This window comes from Papio anubis, chromosome 8, assembly GCF_008728515.1.
Source record: "Papio anubis isolate 15944 chromosome 8, Panubis1.0, whole genome shotgun sequence".
In the NCBI taxonomy this organism is placed as follows: domain Eukaryota; kingdom Metazoa; phylum Chordata; class Mammalia; order Primates; family Cercopithecidae; genus Papio; species Papio anubis.
Window position 1 is genome coordinate 82,106,657 of NC_044983.1, and position 22,147 is coordinate 82,128,803.

A 22,147-nucleotide genomic window follows, 5' to 3' on the forward strand; every position below is an offset into this window, starting at 1 on the left:
TTTAGTAGAGCTACTGTATCCAGAAAGTACTCACAAGGAAAAGTAGAATACAAAAGAACATAAATTGAATGTGGGAGCAAAAGAAAAACAAGAATGGGGACATAAAATGGAATTCATAAAAAAATGAACACTTTGGCACAGTGGGGCTTCAAATTTAGGTGTAATCCTCTGTACCATAAAAATGGATCCAGTGTTGGTTTAAAGACAGGCAGAAATATCTCCTGCAGGGCTTAGTAAAGGGGCCATTCTGCAAAGTGGTAGAAAACTTCATATTCTTGCAATAGATGCAACAATAAGCTTGCTAGGAGCATTTGTAATAGAGCCCCCAGTAAAGGCTATGAATCACTTTCAAGTAAAGTTCAGTAAGAGTAAGTTTATGGATGGAAGGAGATAGGTCAGTACAATGCATTCCAGATACGCAGCTCTCTCTTTGTTGCTCAGATGTGATCAATGGCATACATTTAGAATATTCAGAGAAACAATCTGTTTTAAACATTGTCTTTCTCAGCAAGGCTTTGATAACTACTTTTTTGGATACATCCAAGATTGTATGGATGATTGTGCTTTGAAGGTCAATCATGCAAGGGAAGATAAAGAATTCACTGTATAAATTGAAAAGAAAAGGAAAAAGATAAATTAGGAGTGCATAGAAATAGCATACTCTATAATAGGCTAGATACTCTGCCAACTTCTGGGGCTATAAAGATAACTAACGCCTGCCCTCAAGCTGTTTGTAATCTAGGCGTGGGGTAAGTGTGTGTGCAGATAGTCAATTAGCAAATATTATTACTACTAAGAATATTGTAATAGTAACATTAATAGATAATATTATTGAGTGCTTACCATGAGTGAGATATTTTCCCAAGTTCTTTTTTATGTTTTAATACATATAATACTTTTCAATCTTATGAGGTGGTCATGTATTAGTGTTTCTCCATTTTGAGTGATGAAGAAATGAAGTATCAGTTGAGTAACTTGCCTGGAGATACATAGCTCATAAGTTGTGGCATATGGATGCAAACCTAGTCAGGCACCCTTCTCAAGCAGATGCAATTTAGAATGATTAATGCTGTAATAATTGTAAGAAATGAAAATGTTTCCTAAAATAAAGAAGGCTCTGATCTAAATACATTTTCTCATGTAGAATTATTTCCGCCTATATATATAAAACTAACTCTACATGCTATCAATGGAAAGAATATCACATTCAATGCTGAGTAAGGGATTAAAACTCCAAATATTTGTTCTCATTAAGCAAATTTCCAACTGGGTTTTATTTGGGAAACATGAGGTTAGATAACCTGTGTAGACTTTTTCTGAGCTATCCTTTTATCTTTGTCAACATTATTAGGAAACACTTTATTCCTTGACAACTTTAAAACTTGACTAAAAATAAATTCTAGCGAAACTTTTGTGACTGAGTAAATATCAGAGGATGTTCTAAGGCCACCTCTGCCTGGGCTTTTTGCTCTTTGCAGATACTTTGATATTCATAAAACTACTGAATGGCAAACACATGTTAGCCTAGATTTTTTTTTCTGTAAAACATTTTGAGGAATGTCTGCAAACATAGATTTTTAACAAAATTAAGAATTTAGATATTACAGATATAAAATGTTTAGCCCCTTCTCCCCCTAGCAGGTCTTGATTTCAGAATTGAATTGGCCTTACAGAAGTGGATGAGCGATGAAGAATCTGGGTACAACTTCTAAGGAAGGAAAGAGGAGAAAAAGGATAATGTGGATCCTTTATTCCATGCTCAGTTTATCTTCCTTCAAGTGCGGGGAAGAATACTTAGCTATGGTACTTTGGCTGGAAAATACTGCATCAAATAAGCATATCCTAATACAGTAGCCTAACTAAATGTTTCTTTGGAGTAAAAACCGGGTAACTATGTCAAATATTTGTACAAAGTTTATAGTTTTAAAGTTTTTTTTTTTTTTAAGTAAATCCCTTTATTTTCTTATGTAATGACCATATCACTTTGGCGAGGTAGGTTTTTTTGTTTGCTTGTTTTGTTTTGTTTTCTCTCTCTCCTTCGAGGTCTTTATTGCCACTAGGCACAAGTGGCCATGAGAGGTGGTGGCTATAAGGGGTGAGTGGGGTTCCCCACTGAGGTAGACCCTGAAGGTGGCTGTATGCCCATGGCCAGACTTTGCTAGGCATGCTGAGGGCCAGGCCTGTGGTCCAGCAGTGGTGGGGGTGGCAGGAGGGTCACCAGCACAGGATGCCAGGGCAGTACTTATCAATGAGCCCCTGGTATTAGGGCCACAGCTTGTCCATGTCTGGCAGGTCAGGGCAGTTGGTCAAATTGAACTCCTGCACCCAGGGCAGCATGGCCAGGTCCTGCTTGCTGCACCACTGCCAGTAGTCACTGCCTGTGTGCGAGGGGAAGAAGGAGTGGAATCGGATCTTGTAGGAAGCCTCCACTGGGAGCGAGAACTTGTTGAACGTCATCAACCGGTATGTCATGCGCGTCAGTGTGAAGAGACCACCAAACAGGCTGTGTGTGAGCAACATGGCTGTTTATTTCACCTGGGTGCAGGTGGGCTGAGTCTGAAAAGAGAGTCGGCAAAGGGAGATAAGGGTGGGGCCGTTTTATAGGATTTGGGTAGATAAAAGAAAATTACAGTCAAAGGGGGATTGTTCTCTGGCGGGCAGGATTGGGGGTCACAAGGCGCTCAGTGGGGGAGCTTTTTGAGCCAGGATGAGCCAGGAAAAGGAATTTCACAAGATAATATCATCGCTTAAGGCAAGGACCGGCCATTTTCATTTCTTTTGTGGTGGAATGTCATCGGTTAAGGCGGGGCAGGGCATTTGCACTTCTTTTGTGATTCTTCAGTTACTTCAGGCCATCTGGGCCTATACGTGCAAGTCACAGGGGACGAAATGACTTGGCTTGGGCTCAGAGGCCTGACACGGAACAAGTACTCATTATGGCCCTAGGACATGAGGACCCTGCCCAGCCCACAGGTGGGGCTAATACACGCCCAGTTTTGTGCTGTATCGAGGATCCTGGAGGTCGGGATTGTCCTGGAAAGTGGAGTTACAAAACCACGGAGGCCTGAGGACAGAGGCCCCCAAACACGGCCAGGACCTTCCCTAGGTCATAGAAGCCCAAAAGCTGGAATCAGTCCTTGCCTGGGTGAGCTTCTGGATACCCTCCGCCATCTGGAAGGCTTAGAAGGAGGGGGGAAGTCTACACCTGGGTCCGATTCGTCCACCAGCTCATGCAGCAGGTCCACGGCCTCCATGACCTTCATTTCCTTGTAGAAAAAGCCCCCAAACCAGGCGTGCTTGCTCCTGACGAAATCCACTATCTGGTACATGTACATGAGCTTGTACGTGGTAAAGACATGGTCCAGGAGGGGACCCAACACGTAGTTCTGGAAGCCGGCCTTGTCTTTGGCAGCCTCTGGGTCCACTTCAGGTAGGTAGACCAGGGAAAGGTCTGGGTCCACTGTCACCTTCACCCTGAGAGGGATCCAAAGCGCAGGGCGGCAAGTGTGCACCTGCTGAGGGATGTCTGCAGGCCCAGCCTCCTGCTTGCCCCTGGTTTTAGACAGCTTTTTTGTTTGTTTGTTTGTTGGTTTGTTTGTTTTGAGATGGAGTCTCGCTCTGTCGCCAGTCTGGAGTGCAGTGGCACCATCTCAGCTCACTGCAACCTCGGACTCCCTGGTTTAAGCGATTCTCCTGCCTCAGCCTCCGGAGTAGCTGGGATTACTGGCACATGCCACCATACCCAGCTAATTTTTGTACCTTTTTTTTTTTTTTTTTTTAGTAGAGACAGGGTTTCACCATGTTGGCCAGGATGGTCTCAGTTTCCTGACCCGCTTCAGCCTCCCAAAGTGCTGCGATTACAGGCGTGAGCCACCGCACCCGGCCAGTGAGGTAGGTTCTTAACCTATAATTACAGACATGGGAACTGAGGTCCAGAATCAGTTAAGTGAATTGCTCAAGAACAAATACTTAAGAATTTCATCACTGAAATTAAAATCTAAGACAAGACCTGACTTCAAGTCAAGAGGTCTTTTCTTTAACCATAACTAGTGATGCCAACGAAGTTATTGCTGTTGTTTTAATGATACAGATTTGCCCATGGACATCAGGAAAAATAAGGGAGGAACCCAAGCAGGCTGGTGTGATAAGACACGTCAAGGTATGATTCTCAGAATCTTTACTTCCTTTCTGCTGTTCCAAATGGTGGCAAAAAGCCTTGATTTAGCACTGGATAAAGTTACTTTGGGAGGAATCCTGAGGATATTTCAATGAATATTTAAGCAATGACACTGATTGTATATTTGTTCAGCGGGATATTGTGGGACTTAGATGAGGTATGCTTTTTATGCTAAGCAAAAAGGTGCAATACAAAGAGACTATATTCAAAAGGATGTAGTGAAAATGTAAATGTGTATTCTTAACACAGGTAGTGCTCACAGGTTTGAGACAGGAAAAAAATGAAAATGAAGTTTTCTCTTTCAGTATTAATCAAGTCTTATCTCTGCTCATACTTTTAATCTCCTATTGCATCAACCATTTCTGCCTTTTAGGAAAGGGGAAAAAAGGAATAACTGCCTTATTCTGATGAAGAGTAAGAATATGGAATTAAAATAGTCCAAAGACCTAAAAGTCTCCTCTGGTACCCCCATTTTAAGGAGTATTCAGCAGAAATAGACAATAATGGTTTAAAGGTTAAAAGGAGTTTTAGATGATTTGTCAAAATTTTGGCCATTTCACATTGATGTAAAGTAAATATCAAAAAGAAATTCTCAGATAGGTGATTTGACTAATGTAATAGGTGAAAAGACAGAATTTAAATGTTTTGAATGAAAACCAGATATCTAAAACATACAAGAATATATCAATGCCTGAATTCTACTCAATAACTTGTTATATATGATGAAAAAAGGATGGTGAACAATGAAAGAAATGCAGAAGGTAAATGATCACATTTATGAAAATAAATAGACCCATAGGAAATTAATTCATTTAGCAAATATATATGGATGAACTATTATTTCCAGGCACTATTTAAAGAACTTAAAATTAAAATAACCTATTAAAATGCAACAGCAATGGGGATTATAAAGTCATATCAGTAATACTGAAGGACAATAGCTATACATTGTGCTTTGTAATGCAAATTGGTTCATTTTTTCTGGAAAATAATCTGCCCATTATTATAAGAGTTACAGAAATGCTTCTACTTTTTGGCCTACTTATTCCTATTTTTGGGAATTAAATCTCAAATAAATAAAAGAAAACAAAGTAATTTTACAAAGATAAATATAGCAGTGTTATTCTTACAATGAAAACTGACAAAAAGGGCACAAGGCTGAATATGCATATTCATGACAAAAATGAATGTGCATTTGTACATTCACAAAGATAGAAAGATAATTACATTCACTTATTTATTCAATAACTATTTACTAGGCACTTATGTGGACCAGCCGCTGCCCTAAGGGCTGGGGATAGAGTATAGAACAAACCACACACGGTGTCTACCAGGATCCCTGGGGGCCTGTGTAAAGTGTCTTCATGCAAACTATAAAAATGTGGCTTTTCATGCACACGTATGTTTATTGTGGCTCTATTCACAATAGCAAAGACTTGGAACCAACCCAAATGTCCATCAATAATAGACTGGATAAAGAAAATGTGGCACATATACGCCATGGAATACTATGCAGCCATGAAAAAGGATGAGTTCATGTCCTTTGCAGGGACATGGATGAAGCTGGGAACCATCAGTCTCAGCAAACTATCACAAGGAGAGAAAACCAAACACTGCATGTTCTCACTCATAAGTGGGAGTTGAACAATGAGAACACATGGACATGGGGAGGGGAACATCACACACTGGGGCCTGTCAGGGGGTGGGGATCTGGGGGAGGGATAGCATTAGGAGAAATACCTAACATAAATGAGTTGATGGGTACAGCAAACCAACATGGCACATGTATATCTATGTAACAAACCTGCATGTTGTGCACATGTGCCCCGGAACGTAAAGTATAATAAAAAACAATGTGGGTTTTCTGAGCATGTGCAGTCCTGTGCTTGGCTAGAAGAATGCCTCCTTTCACAAAGTGAAAGGTAGCTGTGCATGAGAGGGAGCACAACAGCCAGGGCTCATGGCTCAGAAGTGGAGTGCAAACCAGGTTCCTGCCCTCCCAGTCCCTCAGTGGACATTCTGGTGCAGAGAACATTTGGCACAGCCATAGGTGGTAGTTCTGGTGCTTGCAATTTAGGAAAGAAGAAAAACAGTGAAGAAATAAATGCACGAATGCATGTATAGTTACAAAGATACGTGCTCCAAAAGAAAGGAACATCATTGGATGAAAGTGTATGGCAAGGAGACCTGGGAGGCCCCTATAGTGGGCAATCCAGGAAGGCCTGAAAGAAGCTGAGATCTTGGTAAAAGGGTGGGGAAAGCATCCAGGTAGAGGTAATAGAATGTGCAAAAAACTCCCTGTGACTGGATAGAGTGTGGTGCATTCAAGGAATAGGAAGACAATGGGTGTTTGGATTAAAGAGAATAAGGACAGCTAGGCGCAGTGGCTTGTACCTGAAATCCCAGCACTTTGGGAGGCTGAGGCAGGTGGATCACCTGAGGTCAGGAGTTCAAGACTAGCCTGGCCAACATGATGAAACCCTGTCTCTACAAAAATACAAAAATTAGCCATGCATGGCCGGGCGCGGTGGCTCAAGCCTGTAATCCCAGCACTTTGGGAGGCCGAGACGGGCGGATCACGAGGTCAGGAGATCGAGACCATCCTGGCTAACACGGTGAAACCCCGTCTCTACTAAAAAATACAAAAAATTAGCCGGGTGAGGTGGCAGGCGCCTGTAGTCCCAGCTACTCGGGAGGCTGAGGCAGGAGAATGGCGTAAACCCGGGAGGCAGAGCTTGCAGTGAGCTGAGATCCGGCCACTGCACTCCAGCCTGGGCGACAGAGCGAGACTCCGTCTCAAAAAAAAAAAAAAAAAAAAATTAGCCATGCATGAGGGCAAGACCTGTAATCCCAGTTACTTGGGAGGCTGAGGTTGGAGAATTGCTTGAACATGGGAAGTAGAGGTTGCAGTGAGTTGAGATGTGCCACTGCCCCAGCCTGGGTGACAGAGTGAGACTCCATCTCAAATAAATAAAATAAAATGAAATAAAATAAAATAAAGAGAGCAAGGCAAGTCAGGTGCAACCTGAAGTAGAGAGGTAGGCAGGGGCTAGACTCTACAGGATCTCATAGATAAGGAAAATCACTTTGTTCTTATTCCTAAAGATGGCATGAAAACATTGAATGGTTTTAAGTGGGAGGGCAGTGATATGATCAGATCTGTGTTTCCAAAAGATCCCTCTGGCTGCAGAGTGGAGACTGATTGTGGAGGATATGGTTATGGGATTTGAGTGACTTGAAGTAAGCCACTATAGTTGTCCAGTGAGAGATGGATGAACTGAAGTAGTGGCAGTGGAGAACATAAGATACAAATGATTGAGACCTTCTTAGATGGTATTGACAGGTGTTGGAGGTGGAGTGGCCATGTAGGGTGAAGTGGAGTGTCAAGCATGTTTTTGTTTATCCCCAGTAAAATTTTGAAAGTGAACAATTTAAATAATTTGGTATTGTATTCATTTCCTAGGGCTGCTATAACAAATTAGCACAAAACAAGTGACCTACAACCACAAAAATTTATTATCTCACAGTTCTGGAGGCCAGAAGTCCAAAATCAAAATATCAGCAGGGCTGTATTTCCTCTAAAGACTCCAGTGAAAATCTTTTCTTGCCTCTTTCAGCTTGTAGTGTTGCCAGGCATTTCTTGGCTATGGCTGCATTACTCCAGTTTCTGCCCTCAGTCTTCACATGGCCTTCTCCTTTTATGTCTTTTATAAAGACACTTATAAAAAGTGTCTTTAGGAAAAAGAACCCTCTTTGTCATTGAACTCGGGGCCCTTCAAGATAATTCAGGATGAACTCATCCTGAGATCCTTAACTTAATTACATCTTCAAAGACCCTGACCCTTTTTTTCAAGGTGGGTCACATACACAAGTTCCTAGGATGAGGATGTTGACTTATCTTTGTGGGAGACGCCATTCAACTCACTACAGGCATCGTGTCAATTATCCTTTACATACCCCTCAGTAGGGGTTTCTAGGACTGACCTGTGTGCACACATCATTTGAGGACCACTGAAGGTTCAGCTTTTGGTTCCCAAATAACCTCTAGTAATTGCCAGATCCAAAGGACGCACTGGTCCTTGTGAAAACTTTGTCCCCCACAGCATCCTGTACACACTGTCTTCCTGGGACACAATCCATACATTTAATCACCGGGTATTGAAGTCTCCTCTAAAGCCCTTGAGGACAGCGATTGTTTCTTGTTCTCCTTTGTACCCTCATGACTAACACTGTGCCTGGCCAAGAAGGAATACACGGCCTTCTTTGAGTCACTTTCACACCATGCCATAAGGGGACCCAAATATAATTTTTTTTGTTTCTATCAAATCACAGTTAAATAATTAATTAAAATTGCTGAAGAGCTGCTGCAAATTATTTTTGAATGGAGGTAGGATATAAGTAAAAATCACCACTTAGTATATAGTGTTTATGTAGCTGCTGGTGATCTGAAGATAAATTCTAGTTCTTTTTTTTTTTTTTTTTTTTTTTTTTGGCGACGGAGTCTCGCCCTGTTGCCCAGGTTGGAGTGCAGTGGTGCGATCTCGGCTCACTGCAAGCTCTGCCTCCTGGGTTCGTGCTATTCTCCTGCCTCAGCCTCCCGAGTAGCTGGGACTACAGGCGCCCACCACCACGACTGGCTAATTTTTTTTTTTTTTTGTATTTTTAGTAGAGATGGGGTTTCACAGTGTTAGCCAGGACGGTCTCGATCTCCTGGCCTCGTGATCCGCCCACCTCAGCATCCCAAAGTGCTGGGATTACAGGTGTGAGCCACCGTACCCGGCCTCTAGTTCTTATATTTCAGTAGCTCAGTCTGTTGGAGAGACCTGTCTGAACAAATTAATTATAAATCAGTAGTAATTACTGTAATAAAGGCACGAATGAAATGCTATGGAAGCATAGAATAAAGAGCAACTAGTTGTTTTAGGGGTTAAAGATAGCTTCAAAAAGGTGGCATTTGAAGGACGAATGAAAAATTTCCTGGGGGAGGATATTCTGAAGAGAGATGAAACCAACAGAAAATCCTATTGAAATAATAATGGCAACACAAGAAATAAAAACTCAGATGTGCTTTAAGAAAAATGTCATTTTAACAGAAACAGAATGCAGACAGGAAGTGGTTAAATACATTCAGGGAATAAGACTTGGGACTAAATGCATGTGTAAGGAAAATGATGGAGTCGGAACCACCACAGGGCCACCCCTCAGCAGACCCTGGGTCTCTCTTTTAGAAATGGGGTATCTGCACTCTTCAGATGTTAATTGGAAATGTGGTCTGGGTTTTCTCTGTGACAGGCTGTAAATCTATATTTTAGTCAGGGTTTTGCTCTTTTGGATTAATATATATAATGTCCTTGAAAGCCCTTAATTTTTTTCTTCATTTTTTTTCCTGAGGAAAAAGAACTCTTTTAAAGGCTACATGATAGTGCTGGATTGAGCTCATTTTAACAAAGGTCACAGCATTTTTGAGTAGTAAACACTATTACTAGATCTTTCCAGTATCTGGATGTTTGGCAGGCATGCCTCCAGCTCTGGAATAAATGACTAGAGCTTCAGGGGTGTATGACAGCTGTGGGCCTGTGAAGCCTGTGGGTATCTGGAAAGAGGCAGATGCATCCTGTTTTCCCATAACCACAGCCAAAAAGAGAATCAAGGCAAAAAGCTCCCTTTCACTTGAATCAACCAAACTACTGAGCAGGTTTAAAGCTTGTCTATTCTACCGGCTTCAATTTGGCCTTAGAAACCAAATGGGTAATAGGAGATTTATTTGAGAAGCTGCTGTCAGGAATCTAGGATTACTTTCAGTTGCAACTCAGCTACACCTGGAATCAATTCCTAGGGTAGTTCTTCCTGTGATGATAATATCAGCAATTAACATACTTGTATTTATAAGGCTTATTCTTCAGGGAGTACTCAACCCTTGGGAAAGGTCAGCTAATTAATTTCTGCAGTGTTTCAGATTAAACTGTTGCATGTTTTATGACCTTGAAGATTACAGTGATTATTAAGTCACAAAATATTAAATCACTTTTGCAAGGACTCCCAGGAAGGAAATGATAGAAAACAGGCAAAGAACTCAGGTCTTGTACATTCTGAGAAGTGTTTCCACCACTGCCCAGGAGCAAGATCCTCAGAGGATCACCTTAACAATAATCAGTCATTAAACAAGGAGAAAAAATTAAAGAGAGAAGCCACATTTCCAACAGAGAAATAACATGCTTCAACATTCCAAAGAAACCCTAACGATGCTCCTATGAAGTCATCTAAAATTATCCTTATTTCTGGAACACGAAGATAACTTCTTAGCAGCTATGAAATTAGAGATTGGAAATTTCTTCTGTGACGTGGTATAAAGATCACTGGACCCCGATCCGTGGAGACCCAGGTTTGAATGTTGTCCCTATAATTCATTAGCTATGGTGTCCTGGGCAAGATATAGTACTTGGCATCTTGGGATAGATGAAATAAATATATTATGAAAATATGAAATATATATTATGAAATAAATATATTAATAACTGCCTGATAGGGTACTCTTCTTTTCATTGTATGAGCCAGTATCCCAGTTCCAGACACCATCATCTTGCACTTGCGCCACCGCAGTTGACTTCTAATTGGTCTCTATTCATTCTCGCTTCTCTACTGTATCTTTTCCACATAGCTGTTGAAGTCGTCTTTTAAAATAAGAATTCAGAGTGTGTCATTCTTTTGCCTAAAACCCTCTACTGGCATTCATTCATATTTAGAAAAAGACATAAATTCCTATCATGGCCTAAAAGACCATGTGTTATCTGAGCCTTGCTCACCTATTTGGCCTCATCTCCCCAGTGTTCTTACTCACTGTACTCCAGCCATATTCACCTTTCTGCCCCTTGACCAGACAAACTTGCTTTACCTCTAGGCCTTCAGTAATCAGAGAGGCTCTTCCCCCAATTCTGAATGGCTGATCCTTTACTCTTTCAAATCTCAGGTCAAATATTATCTCCCTAGAGAGGTCATTCCTGACCACTGCATCTAAGTAGTGTCCTGTTATGTTCTAACCATTTTTTCCTTCATAGCAGTTATTACAATGTGAATTCATCTTGTCTAGCTAATTAACTATTTATTATCAGTTTTCCCTGACTGTACTGTAAGCTCTCTCAGGGGCCATATCTTGTCTAATATTTTTTATATAGTTTATTCCTAGAGTTAAGAGCAATACCTGACAATCTAGCATATACTGGGCACTCAACGAATATTTTTTGGTTGAATAAATGTGATAATGCCTATAGAAGTGTTTAGCCCACAAAATGCTTAAATTTGCTGTCTATATTTTTCCTCTTGGGGACTTTCTTTTTCTAGGATAAACTTTTCCGGGCCAATAAGAAACAATGATAAAAATAGGTAATATTTATTGAGCTCTTACTAGATGCCAGGCAATGTTCTAAGTGCTTTTAATGAATTAACTCATTTACCAACACTTTAAGGTACGTTCTATTATTATCCTAATTATTAAGGTGAGGAAACTGAGGAACAGCGGGGACAAGTAACAGAGGAAAAAAGCCAGTAGTGGTGAAACTGGAGTTTGAACTCAGGAAATTTGGTCCCACAGCTATGATCACATCACTAGCCTACTCAAGATCCCCTTGTTAGCAAGGCATTCAAGTCTTCCAACAATCTGGTAACAATGAACCCTCCAAACCTCTTCTCTCATTAACTAATTCATTTGCACATCCATTCAACATATACTGGGAACCTGCTTTATGCCAGGCACTGCTCTAGGTCCTGGACTAAAGAGCTGAATGACCCAGTTCTTTTCCTCAGGTCTTTTTGGTGGAGGGATGAATAGAAATATGAAAATCCTTATTTTACCAATGCTATCAGCACAATCAAACCTTTTATAAATCTGAGCAGGAACTTTACTTATTTTACTACCTAAGATTTTCCTTTTATGACAAATGATGGGCTTCAATGTTTAGGAAGTATCTTTCAGATACCTGATTTCTCCGAACACTGACCCAGCTTTCAGAGTAACCAGAACTTTAGTACCATCAGGGCCTCCGAGAACTTGGACTTCTCCATGCTTGATGATATACATTTCCTTGCCAATTTCTCCCTACATTTTAAATATAAAGAGGAAATGGTAGTTATTTTATTCTTGACAATTATGCTGTAAATTAAGAAATATAAACTCTTTTAGAGGAGTAAATATAAATGAAGGAAGCAAAGAACATTAGTGTGAAAGTAATTGTCTTAAGAACTAAAGTATTTACAGACATTGGTTAGACATATCATATGAAAGGAAATGATTAGGAAGATGATACTTCTCAACATGTGAGTACTGTTTGCTTCCCTTGGATACATGAAGATATTTCAGTTAGCACATTGCTTTAGGAAGGACCCTGGGTGGAAGAAGTAATTGATTTTAAGCATGGTCAAGCCTTGCTTTGATGACCACCACTATGCTTGGTAGAAGTTGCTTGGTCTAGCCAAAGAGCATAGACTGCAGTCTTTCAAGGGTCAATTCTATTCTTCTACCCATGTCATCGAGGTCTGATTTGGGGAATTGGGGCATAGGAGATCTTTGAGTTATTATTAGTATTCCATGCTGAGATGAAGTATTAATGCAGTAGGTTGTTTTACTCAGTTCTTGCCTATCTTTGGGGACCCTTGGGACCAGGGGAATGATATTTGTTCAAGCCCTAAGAATTAAACTCCTGGAATGTTCACATAGCCACTGGTTAATGGTGTTATTCTATATTCCTGAGCCAGTGTAGCAGGATGTACCAGGCTGTCAACACTATTTAATATAATCACAAAGATTTATGATGTGTGCATCCTACATATTTTGAAGTCTGAATCATGTCTGGTCATGCAGCTATATGCCCCATTTAAGAACATTGGACCCAAGACTAACATGAGCTTCCCTGGGTGGAGATATTTTGCTCATGTTTCTGTGGTCCACTGGAGAGAAAAATGCATCCATGTGACCCTCACAGAAATAGGACCTAGTAAGCCTGTGTCTGATTTCTCTCATGTTTGCCCGTGTATATCTTTTTCTTGCTATTCCTGCATTTTATTCTTTGCTATAATAAATCTCAAGCCATAAATATAACTTTATGTTGAATTGTATGAGTTCTTGTAAGTAAATCACCAAACTAGTGGGTGGTTATGAGGCCCTTGGAACACATCTTCTCGCTCTAACTTCCAAAAAGAATAAATGTCTTACAAGAGATCTAATGGCACTTAGGTCAAGAAAGGCTATTAAACTTTAAATAGACCAGATTGCATAACACTAGGCAAACTATTTGGATAGCCTACATGTCTGAATGAGTAGTGCCTTAATCACCTTTAGCTATATAAAAAAAAAATCATTAATAGATAAATTCACTTACTTGGCTTAGGAGGGGACTGGGTTATTTGAGTTATTCAAATATTCTCATTAACCATACTTTGAAAGAATTAGAATACACTAAAATCAACTCGAGATTAAAAGATTTTTTAAATTTTTATTTTAAAAAGTATTTAGCCTACATCATGCTTTGGAAGAAAAAAAATATTGACTGTAGTTTACTCCCCGAGATGGCTGAGAAAATGTCAACTTTGTTACAGTGCTGAACGCAGGCTTGACATGTAGAAGACACTCATTTATGAATAAGGAAAATATAACTTAGCTATTCCCTGGGAGATTTTAAAGTCCTTCCATACCTAGGTTTATTTTCCTGAACATCAACTATTGTTGCTTTATAATTGCCGGGTTGTGTTTAAAGTTATCAGAATCCACCTTTTAGTTAATATCCAGGAAGCTGAAATTCTTATTTTATCTCCCCATTACTCTTATAAGGAAGGTAAAGTAAGTACTATTATTTCCTTTTTACAGAAATTAAAACAAAGGCACAGATTGGCTTAGCTAATTAGTTAAAGTTGTATGACCCAGTAATTAGAAGCAAAGGAAGCCTAGAACCCACATCTCCTAACTGAGCAATGCAAGAAATATGTTTAAGTTTTGCATTGTGCAAAATATTTTTTTAATTAAAATTTTTTGGTTGTTTTTGCTCTGAGACAGGGTCTTGCTCTGTTGCCCAGGCTAGAGTCCAGTGGCACGATATCAGTTCACTGCAACCTCTGCCTCCCACATTCAAGTGATCCTCCCACCTCAGCCTCCTGAGTAGCTGGGACCACAGGCATAAGCCACCATGCCTGGCTAATTTTTGTATTTTTTGTAGAGACAGGGTTTTGCCATGTTGTCCAGGCTTGTCTTAAACTCTTGGACTCATGTGATCCTGCTGCCTTGGCCTCCCAAGTGTTGGAATTACAGGCGTGAGCCACCGCACCTCGCCTGTGCAAAATATTAAGCATATATTTATACTCAAAAACATATAAAAGTAGAAATTCCAACATAAATGGATCTTATTATATTTATTTACATACTATTAATGCTAATAACAATATCATGTCTTTGCATATTACTTTAAAAAATCATTACATTACCTGACATTTACATAGCTCCTTATTTTAATTCCTATATTTGTTCTAACAGAACATGCTACTTTATAACTGCAAAGCATTTCATAGATATTCATTCATCTAATTCTTGCAAAAATCCCAGTGAAGTCAAGTAGGAAAGGCATCATTACTCTTGTTTAAAAATTGGTAGTCGAGGTTTAAAAAATTAAGTGTCTTGAGCAAACGTATAAGGCTCGCAGGTGACAGCGCCAGAACTAGTGGCACCTATGTCATCTGACTCCATATAATACATGAAGACAGACCATATCTAATGGTGACTCCAGTATCGGGACTGATCTCTTAAAAACCTATAAAATAGCCATGAATAATTTAAAAAATAAGGCATGATGTCTGAAAATTAGTTTTCCAAGAGATACTTTAGGAAGTAATGATGAGGACGGGGTCATATTCCTTATTCTTTGCATGAAGTAATTCTCAAGGAACTGGAATGATTTTTCAAAGGCAGTTATTACAACTGACTGGAGGTAGAAGTACATAGTGAGTACTTAAATACAGTTCAGCTCTTTTAATTATTTTTTAATGCTCATTTCAATAATTTTCCAAGGAGATCTGGCATAATCAACGAACCAAAACTTCCACTATTTCTTGCATATTTCTAGGCTAATTTAAGCCCTTTCTGCAGTTTAATTAGCATTCAAATTAAGTAGACATTCCTCAGAGAATAAGGGCTGACAGCATGTGCAAAATAAGATTGAACCAAGCTCTGGTTGTTAGTGTGTGGACTAATTTGGAGAAAATATGAAAAAACAAGAGCTTTATGTAGAGTGAGGTAACCCCTGGAGAGAGTGCACTTCAAAATTTCAGGGTTTCTGTGTAGGAAGCTATTTCTAAGGCTCATGAGGGCTTTGTGACACTCAAGGGCACCCCAGCAGAAAAGAGCAGTGCTACTTAAAGTGTGGCTCCTGGGTCAGCATCACTAGGAGATTGTGTAGAGGTGCAAATTCTCAGTTTACTAAGAGTTCTCACTGCAGAAATATATATCAGAGTTTTTGGGAATGAGGTCCTAGAAACTGATGCTTTAACAAGAGCTCTAGGTGATTTCTGCCCTGCCCTAGAGCATCTGAAGAAAACTCCCACTCTTTCAAGCCGCCCAAGCTACCACTTAGTCAATTCCTGGGGATTAGGTAGGTCAGCAAACTTGGCCCCAAATGCCGTCATCTCTTAAATTCTATAGATAACCTCAAATTGAACATATGTTTTTCCTTCTCCTTGCCTTCAATATTTTGTGACAACGATAAGCAAAACAAAGCTGAATTCAGCCGCCTGAAGTCCTGTCAAGTAACAGCCTTTCTTCTCTGTCAATATCTACTATCATGCAAATCCCTTCTTAAAGAAATGTGACTTGTCAGTCTAATGTCTCCTCATTTCTACTTTCCACCCATTTATTCCTTTTCCTGCCTCATTTGACTCCACTGATGTTTTTGTTATTGAGTGATGAATGTGATGTGAAGAAGAAATTAGAAATGAGAAGGTTGCATCTACTCTGCATTTCATACTTTGTTAAACAAATTTGCACTGCTTAGGGGCACAGGTGCTAAAGTTTATGTGAGTTATCACAGTTTTCAATCTCTGTTGCTACTGGCCCCAAATGAAAGGACATTTTTTGGTGCATTAAAGTCATGTCATTCCAGTACACCACTGCCCTCAAGGGGTTCTTGGACTGCACTGTGACTTGTATTTCCCATTTTAATAAAACTGATTTCATATCACTAATCTGCCTTATTTTAACTTGGACTAATTTGTGTGGTATTGTATATTCTTGGTTCCCATTTTATCATAATCTCTCTTCCATTTCCCCCCTTCATCTATGAAAGCTCCTTCTCAGTTGCCCTCTCTGACTCTTCTTCATTGATCTCTTCCACGAACACTGGAGCTCTTCAAAGTTAGAGCCAAGGCCCTCTTCTCTGACCTTTCCTTGAGCTTTTCTTGAAGTCTGTTTCCTTTATATTCCAATTCCCAGTAACCCCCAGTTCCATCCTCTCTCATTAGACTGATTTTCACTGTGTACTTGGCATCTCCACCTGATGCCTTGAAGTACCTCATACTCCATTTGACTTTGTCTGTTTCACCACAGCCCATCACTCACTTGCTTCTGTTCCTAGGATATGCCAACCTCCATCTTGCCTCTTGGCTCATGGTTCCAAGTCTTCATAAAAAATACCATCCTGTCCACTTCTTTTTTTGAAACTAAAGAACTATTTATGTTTAGATTTTTTGAGGGTCACTCCTGACAACCTAATAACCTCCCCATCTCCCAACCCTGGATCTAAATTAAGTGTCGTTGCCACTGCATACTCTTCTGGCAACTTCTATTTTCCCTTTATACAACTTAGCACATTTTGGAATTACGCATTGACTTAATTTCACTTGTTTATTGCTTGTCTCTCCCATGAAGCCAGTGGTTCTTAGTTTTGGCTGCATTTTAGAATCATATGGGAGCTTTTAAATAATACTGGTATATGGGCTCCATCTAGACCAAATCAATCACTGAGGGGTGGAGCCCAGACGTCTTCATTCAGGTGATTCTGATGTGCACTGTGAATTGAATACCATGGCACTAGAAAGGTAGGACCCTAAAGGACAAGAACCATCTTTTTTTTTTTTTGCTCAGTTGCCCAGCACTGTTTCTGGCTCATTGTATTGAGAAACATTTCCTGAGTTTTGTGGAATAAATCATTCTAAAATTGTTCTAACATTTGCCTTATTATAGTTCTCTGTACTCCCTCTATAGACACAGTTCCTTCCTTTTTGCCTTAGCTCACACTTCTTTCCTCTACCCAGAACGCCTATTTCCTCTTTCACTTGGTTTACTCCAATTCATTTTTCAAGACTTAGCTCAGACCTTATCTTCTCTAGGAAATCTTACCAGTAACCAGGAAGGACAGGTGCCCCTCCTTTATGTCCTACAACAGCTTGTGCTTTCTTTGACCATAGCATTTAACACATTATTTTGAAATGATAAAAGTGCCTCTCATCTTTATTCGCTTGTGAACCCACCGAGGTCTTGGATCATCTTGCATTTTTTTTAACTACTCATTTTTCTTTTTAAATTTTGATTATTGAGTTTATCTTTGATTTAGTTTCTCACTATATAAATCCCAGGGTCATCATTCCTTTTCTCCCCCTTCAAGTTAGTGATCAGAAATATGCAAAAATATTTATCTGAGGGGATGTTTGTTTTATTTATGATAGCAGACATTTGAAAATTGATCCTGATACGTCCCTAGACTGAAATATCATGCAGCTTTAAAAAATCATATTGTAGATTACTTAATACATAAAATGTTCATATGATATATTGTTACATGACAAAACATGTTTCAAAACATATGTACAGTATGATGCCACTTTTATAGCACAAGCTGTATCCATCAGTCAATAGAAAAAGATAGGCCAAAATATATGAAGAGTGGTTATTACTGGATGGTGGAATTTATGTCCTTATGTTTTTATGTGTTTTCTATTTTAAAATAATGAATATGTATTATTTTGCAATCATAAAAAGCACAGTACAGGTTTTTAAAATGTGGCATTGATTATTCACTACTTGGGAGAGCAAAATGAAGGTAACTGATATTTTGCCGAAGACATAAAAAAGGCTGAACCACCTATCGCTTCTAGAACTTTTGCCTCCACTTTAAATATTTGAGATTAATGAGCTGTGACAATTGATAATTAACATTTATACAAAGCAGTTTTTCAGGCTACCCATACTTCTATCCTATAATATGAGTAATGAAATCCATATTGTCTTATTCCTTTGTGAACTCTGAGGGCGCATTATTGCTGTACAGAGCTATACATCATAATGATTTCTATACTATGGAATTCACCCTGAACAAATTTTGTTTAAACAATGCTCTTGACTTATGTCTGAAATCCTCAAATTCATTTATTAGTTGTGCATTTGAAAAATAGCATACACTCACCTTTTTGCAGACAAAGTCACCAGGCAAATAGAGAATGGATTTCAATCTTAGCAACATGTCATAAATCATCTGTGTATCACAACCCTACATAAAAAGAAAAATAATTCTTATAGAAACAACTAAAAGGCTAATATTCCAAATGAATTCAAAACTCAATGAAAATAAACAGTAATATATATTGTTTGTATTAACATAAAAATATTAACTGCCAATGGCTATGGACTTGTCATGACCCAAAATTTAGAAAAAAAATACCTATAGTATAATGGCAAGGATTTAGATCTTGCTCAGATAGACTTGGGTGTGAATCCTGTCTCTGCTACATATTGCTACATAACCTCTCATGCCTCAGTTTACTAACATGTAAAATGGGGATAAAAATGGTACTTATAACAAAAACTTAATATACTTAATGACAGCTATTAATGGTAATATACTAATAATAGATTGTTAGTATATTAGGACCAACATAGATCAAAATCTTTGCTAGATATTTTTCTTTCTTAAAACATGTTTCATACCATTGTTAGATATTATTATTTAACATTGCAGGCTTGTCTATCTTTCTTCTTCAACTCAATTATCTTCTTAAGGCAGGGAAAATGTACACAATAGATACAAAAGCAGTATCTGTTGGGGGAATGTTCGTATTCACTTTAATAGTGTAAGAAACACTATTTGTTTGGCTATAGGTCTATATTTGTCTTCTGTTTAAATAATTATATCTATAAGAGCTAAAGAAAAATCTTTAGGTGCTACAAAAACTCACATAGCAGTTTTGAATCTTTTGCTTTCAATAAATACATATTTTCTCATTTTCTTGCAGAGCTGCTAACATGTAACAGCTTTCCTCTTGTGGGTGGTCTTGTCCACCCCTTGAGGGAATCATGGTTTTGCTGTGAACTAATTATAGAGTCAGTGGCAGAGAAAGGAGAAGCTAAGGGTCTGCTCTCATTTGTGGATCGGACAATCGTTCCTTTAGCAATCACCAGTTTTCTGTAATAGCTTCGGTAACAGACACTTGACCTAGATCCATATGAAATTTAGACTTCAGGGTTGCTTGACTGATAAGGCAAACTAATAATTTATGATTGAAGTATCTCCAAGTAGCCATTGGTGAGAGGTATTCAGATGAATGTAGTGTTAGAATTTTTAAAAATCACTTCAGAAAGTAAAGCTTTTGGTTCTTTAGGACAGAAAAAAAGGCCAAGGCCAGAAGATATATCTTCTTAATACAGTCTAACAAATACTGATGAGAAGCTGTTTTGAGCAAGGCTTTGTATGACAACCTTGGAGGAATTAAAGATGAAAGAAAGTAACTTTAGTTGGGGTGATTTTGTAAGTAAACAGAAAAGCTGTAATTGATGGTAGAAGATAATCATGTCATAAAACATTCCACAAATACACATAAAACTTGTAAGATAAAGAGAGTTAATTTTGCTTGGGAGTGGGATGGGAGAGAGGGGAGGCACCAGAAAAGTGCTCATTTGGGTAATAAAATTTGAATCATTTGAGGATGAGGATGATTTGCATTTGTAAAGATGCACAAAGGCCCTTTTAGGCAGAGGGAAATTTACCTTTTCTTTGCTTGTTATGTATTTGCTTTGCACAAAGTATATACATTTTATTTATATTTGTTTTAGTCCTAGTATGTCTGATAGGTTAGCATATTTGCTAAAGCAAATTACAAACATAACTTTTTCTTTTTTTTTCTAAAAGGCATGGTTCTTTTGTTTTCAGTAAAAATTAAATAAATAGCCCAAGTGCTTAATTTCTTTAAATGCTGTCATCATTTCGGAATAATTTCACTTCAGATATTGGTATTCTGATCCATTTAAAACTCACTTAGAAAAAAGACAAACAAACTTTGGATTGATTTTTGAATCTTCTCCACTAAAGAAAGTTTGTGTCTTTGATATGGTAAAGAAAATCCACTTGAAATATGCTTGGAAGTTCTTGAACATGTACGTGTCTGGAATATTTCTGCAATGAAGGTAACTCTCAATCACTCATATCCGTGGAGAAGATTTACATAGTAAATGATCAGAAATAGAAGATCTCAAAAGATCCACTTATATTTGTTTTTATATAAATAATCTGAAGTTTTGGCACTAATTTTTAAGGTTTTAATTATAATTTGTAAATAAAAAATGACATTTGTATTCCTTGAACAATTCTTATCAGAATGTATTTGATGAAAATTCCCAACCATATTAAGTTGTATTCATGGGAAATATTAATGATTTTAAATGCTGTTTTCCTGTGGCAGTAATTCTGATTTTATATAAGTATATCTATAATATATATAAATTATGTATGTATATATTATGTACATATAATATATAATGTAATATATTATAAAAATATATATAATTTAAATATAATCATATGTAATACATATATTTTAGATGTATAAAATTATATATATAAAATCAGAATTACTGCCACAGTAATCAGAATATAAGTATATACACACACACACACACAAATATGTGTGTGTATAGTAAATTCTTATAATTTTATGTTGCCTTGGCACCGATTTTGAATATAAGTTTAACTTTCTCATACTGGAAGCGGAATCAGTCACTCTTGATACGGTTTCCAGTTCTCTGCCTCTTTCCAGTTCCTCAATATGGTTGATCCAGACACCTGCTTTATACCACTGCCTCCTGGTGACCACCGTTCTATGGTACAGCTGGATGCAACTGACTAGAATTGCCCCACTGACCCTCAGAGCCCACATAGATGAGCAGATATTCCACAGTGACTACCTGTCAGTCACAGCAAGACCTCATGGAACTCATGTCTGCTGTAAACCAACCTGTCAGAACTTCCCCTGGGAAACCTCCCTGGGTAACACCCTGGATCCCAAGAAGGCTTTGGCCCATTCTCTCTCTCTCCACTGGTTGAGCACGAGTGTTCCCCCTTCCCATTGGCCCTGTGAGGCGTGCTGCCCTCTTCTCTCTGAGATCTGTAATTAATAAAAATGCTTCTATTATTTCATGGGTTCTGTTGTGCTTCCCCTGTGTCTCGCCTGACTGACATATCCAAACCTAACTTTTTTTCCAGTACAGGGTTTTCCTAGGGAGTGGCTATCTTATAGGAATAAACTGGACGCGGATCAGACAAAAGCCACAAGAGCATCAGCCAATATAAATAAATTCCCTGTGAGAGAAATGTCTGTTCATGGTCGACCACCTAGGCACGAGGTCGTCGACTGGGATCAAGTAGTATCCCATGAAAGGCACACTGTGAATAGCCACCACCCATCCTCTGGAGCCCCGTGAGGGCAAGGCTGGAGTGTATGGCCACTCTCCCCAGACACAGACCCCAACCCCAAGACCAAATGAAAGGAAATATAACAGCGTGGCAGCACAGTCGGCCTCCGTTTCCATGGACTCCACCTCCACGGATTCAAACAACTGTGGATGGAGAATATTCAGAAACAAACAAACAAACAAAAAAACAAAATAGCAGTACCACAATAAAAAAATACAAACAAGAAATATGGTTTAACTATTATTTACATAGCATTTAC

At 38.8% G+C, this 22,147-nt stretch overlaps 1 protein-coding gene across 1 annotated transcript in view; it reads right to left on the minus strand.

Annotated features, from left to right (window-relative positions):
* Nucleotides 1-22,147, minus strand: part of CNGB3 (cyclic nucleotide gated channel subunit beta 3) — a 155,357-nt gene that overhangs the window by 11,479 nt on the left and 121,731 nt on the right. Inside the window, exons 14-15 of the mRNA XM_031669658.1 lie at nucleotides 18,610-18,693; nucleotides 12,151-12,269 (exon numbers count right to left, since the gene is read on the minus strand). Coding sequence (XP_031525518.1) covers nucleotides 12,151-12,269; nucleotides 18,610-18,693 — 203 coding nt within the window. The remainder of the gene's footprint in view (nucleotides 1-12,150; nucleotides 12,270-18,609; nucleotides 18,694-22,147) is intronic.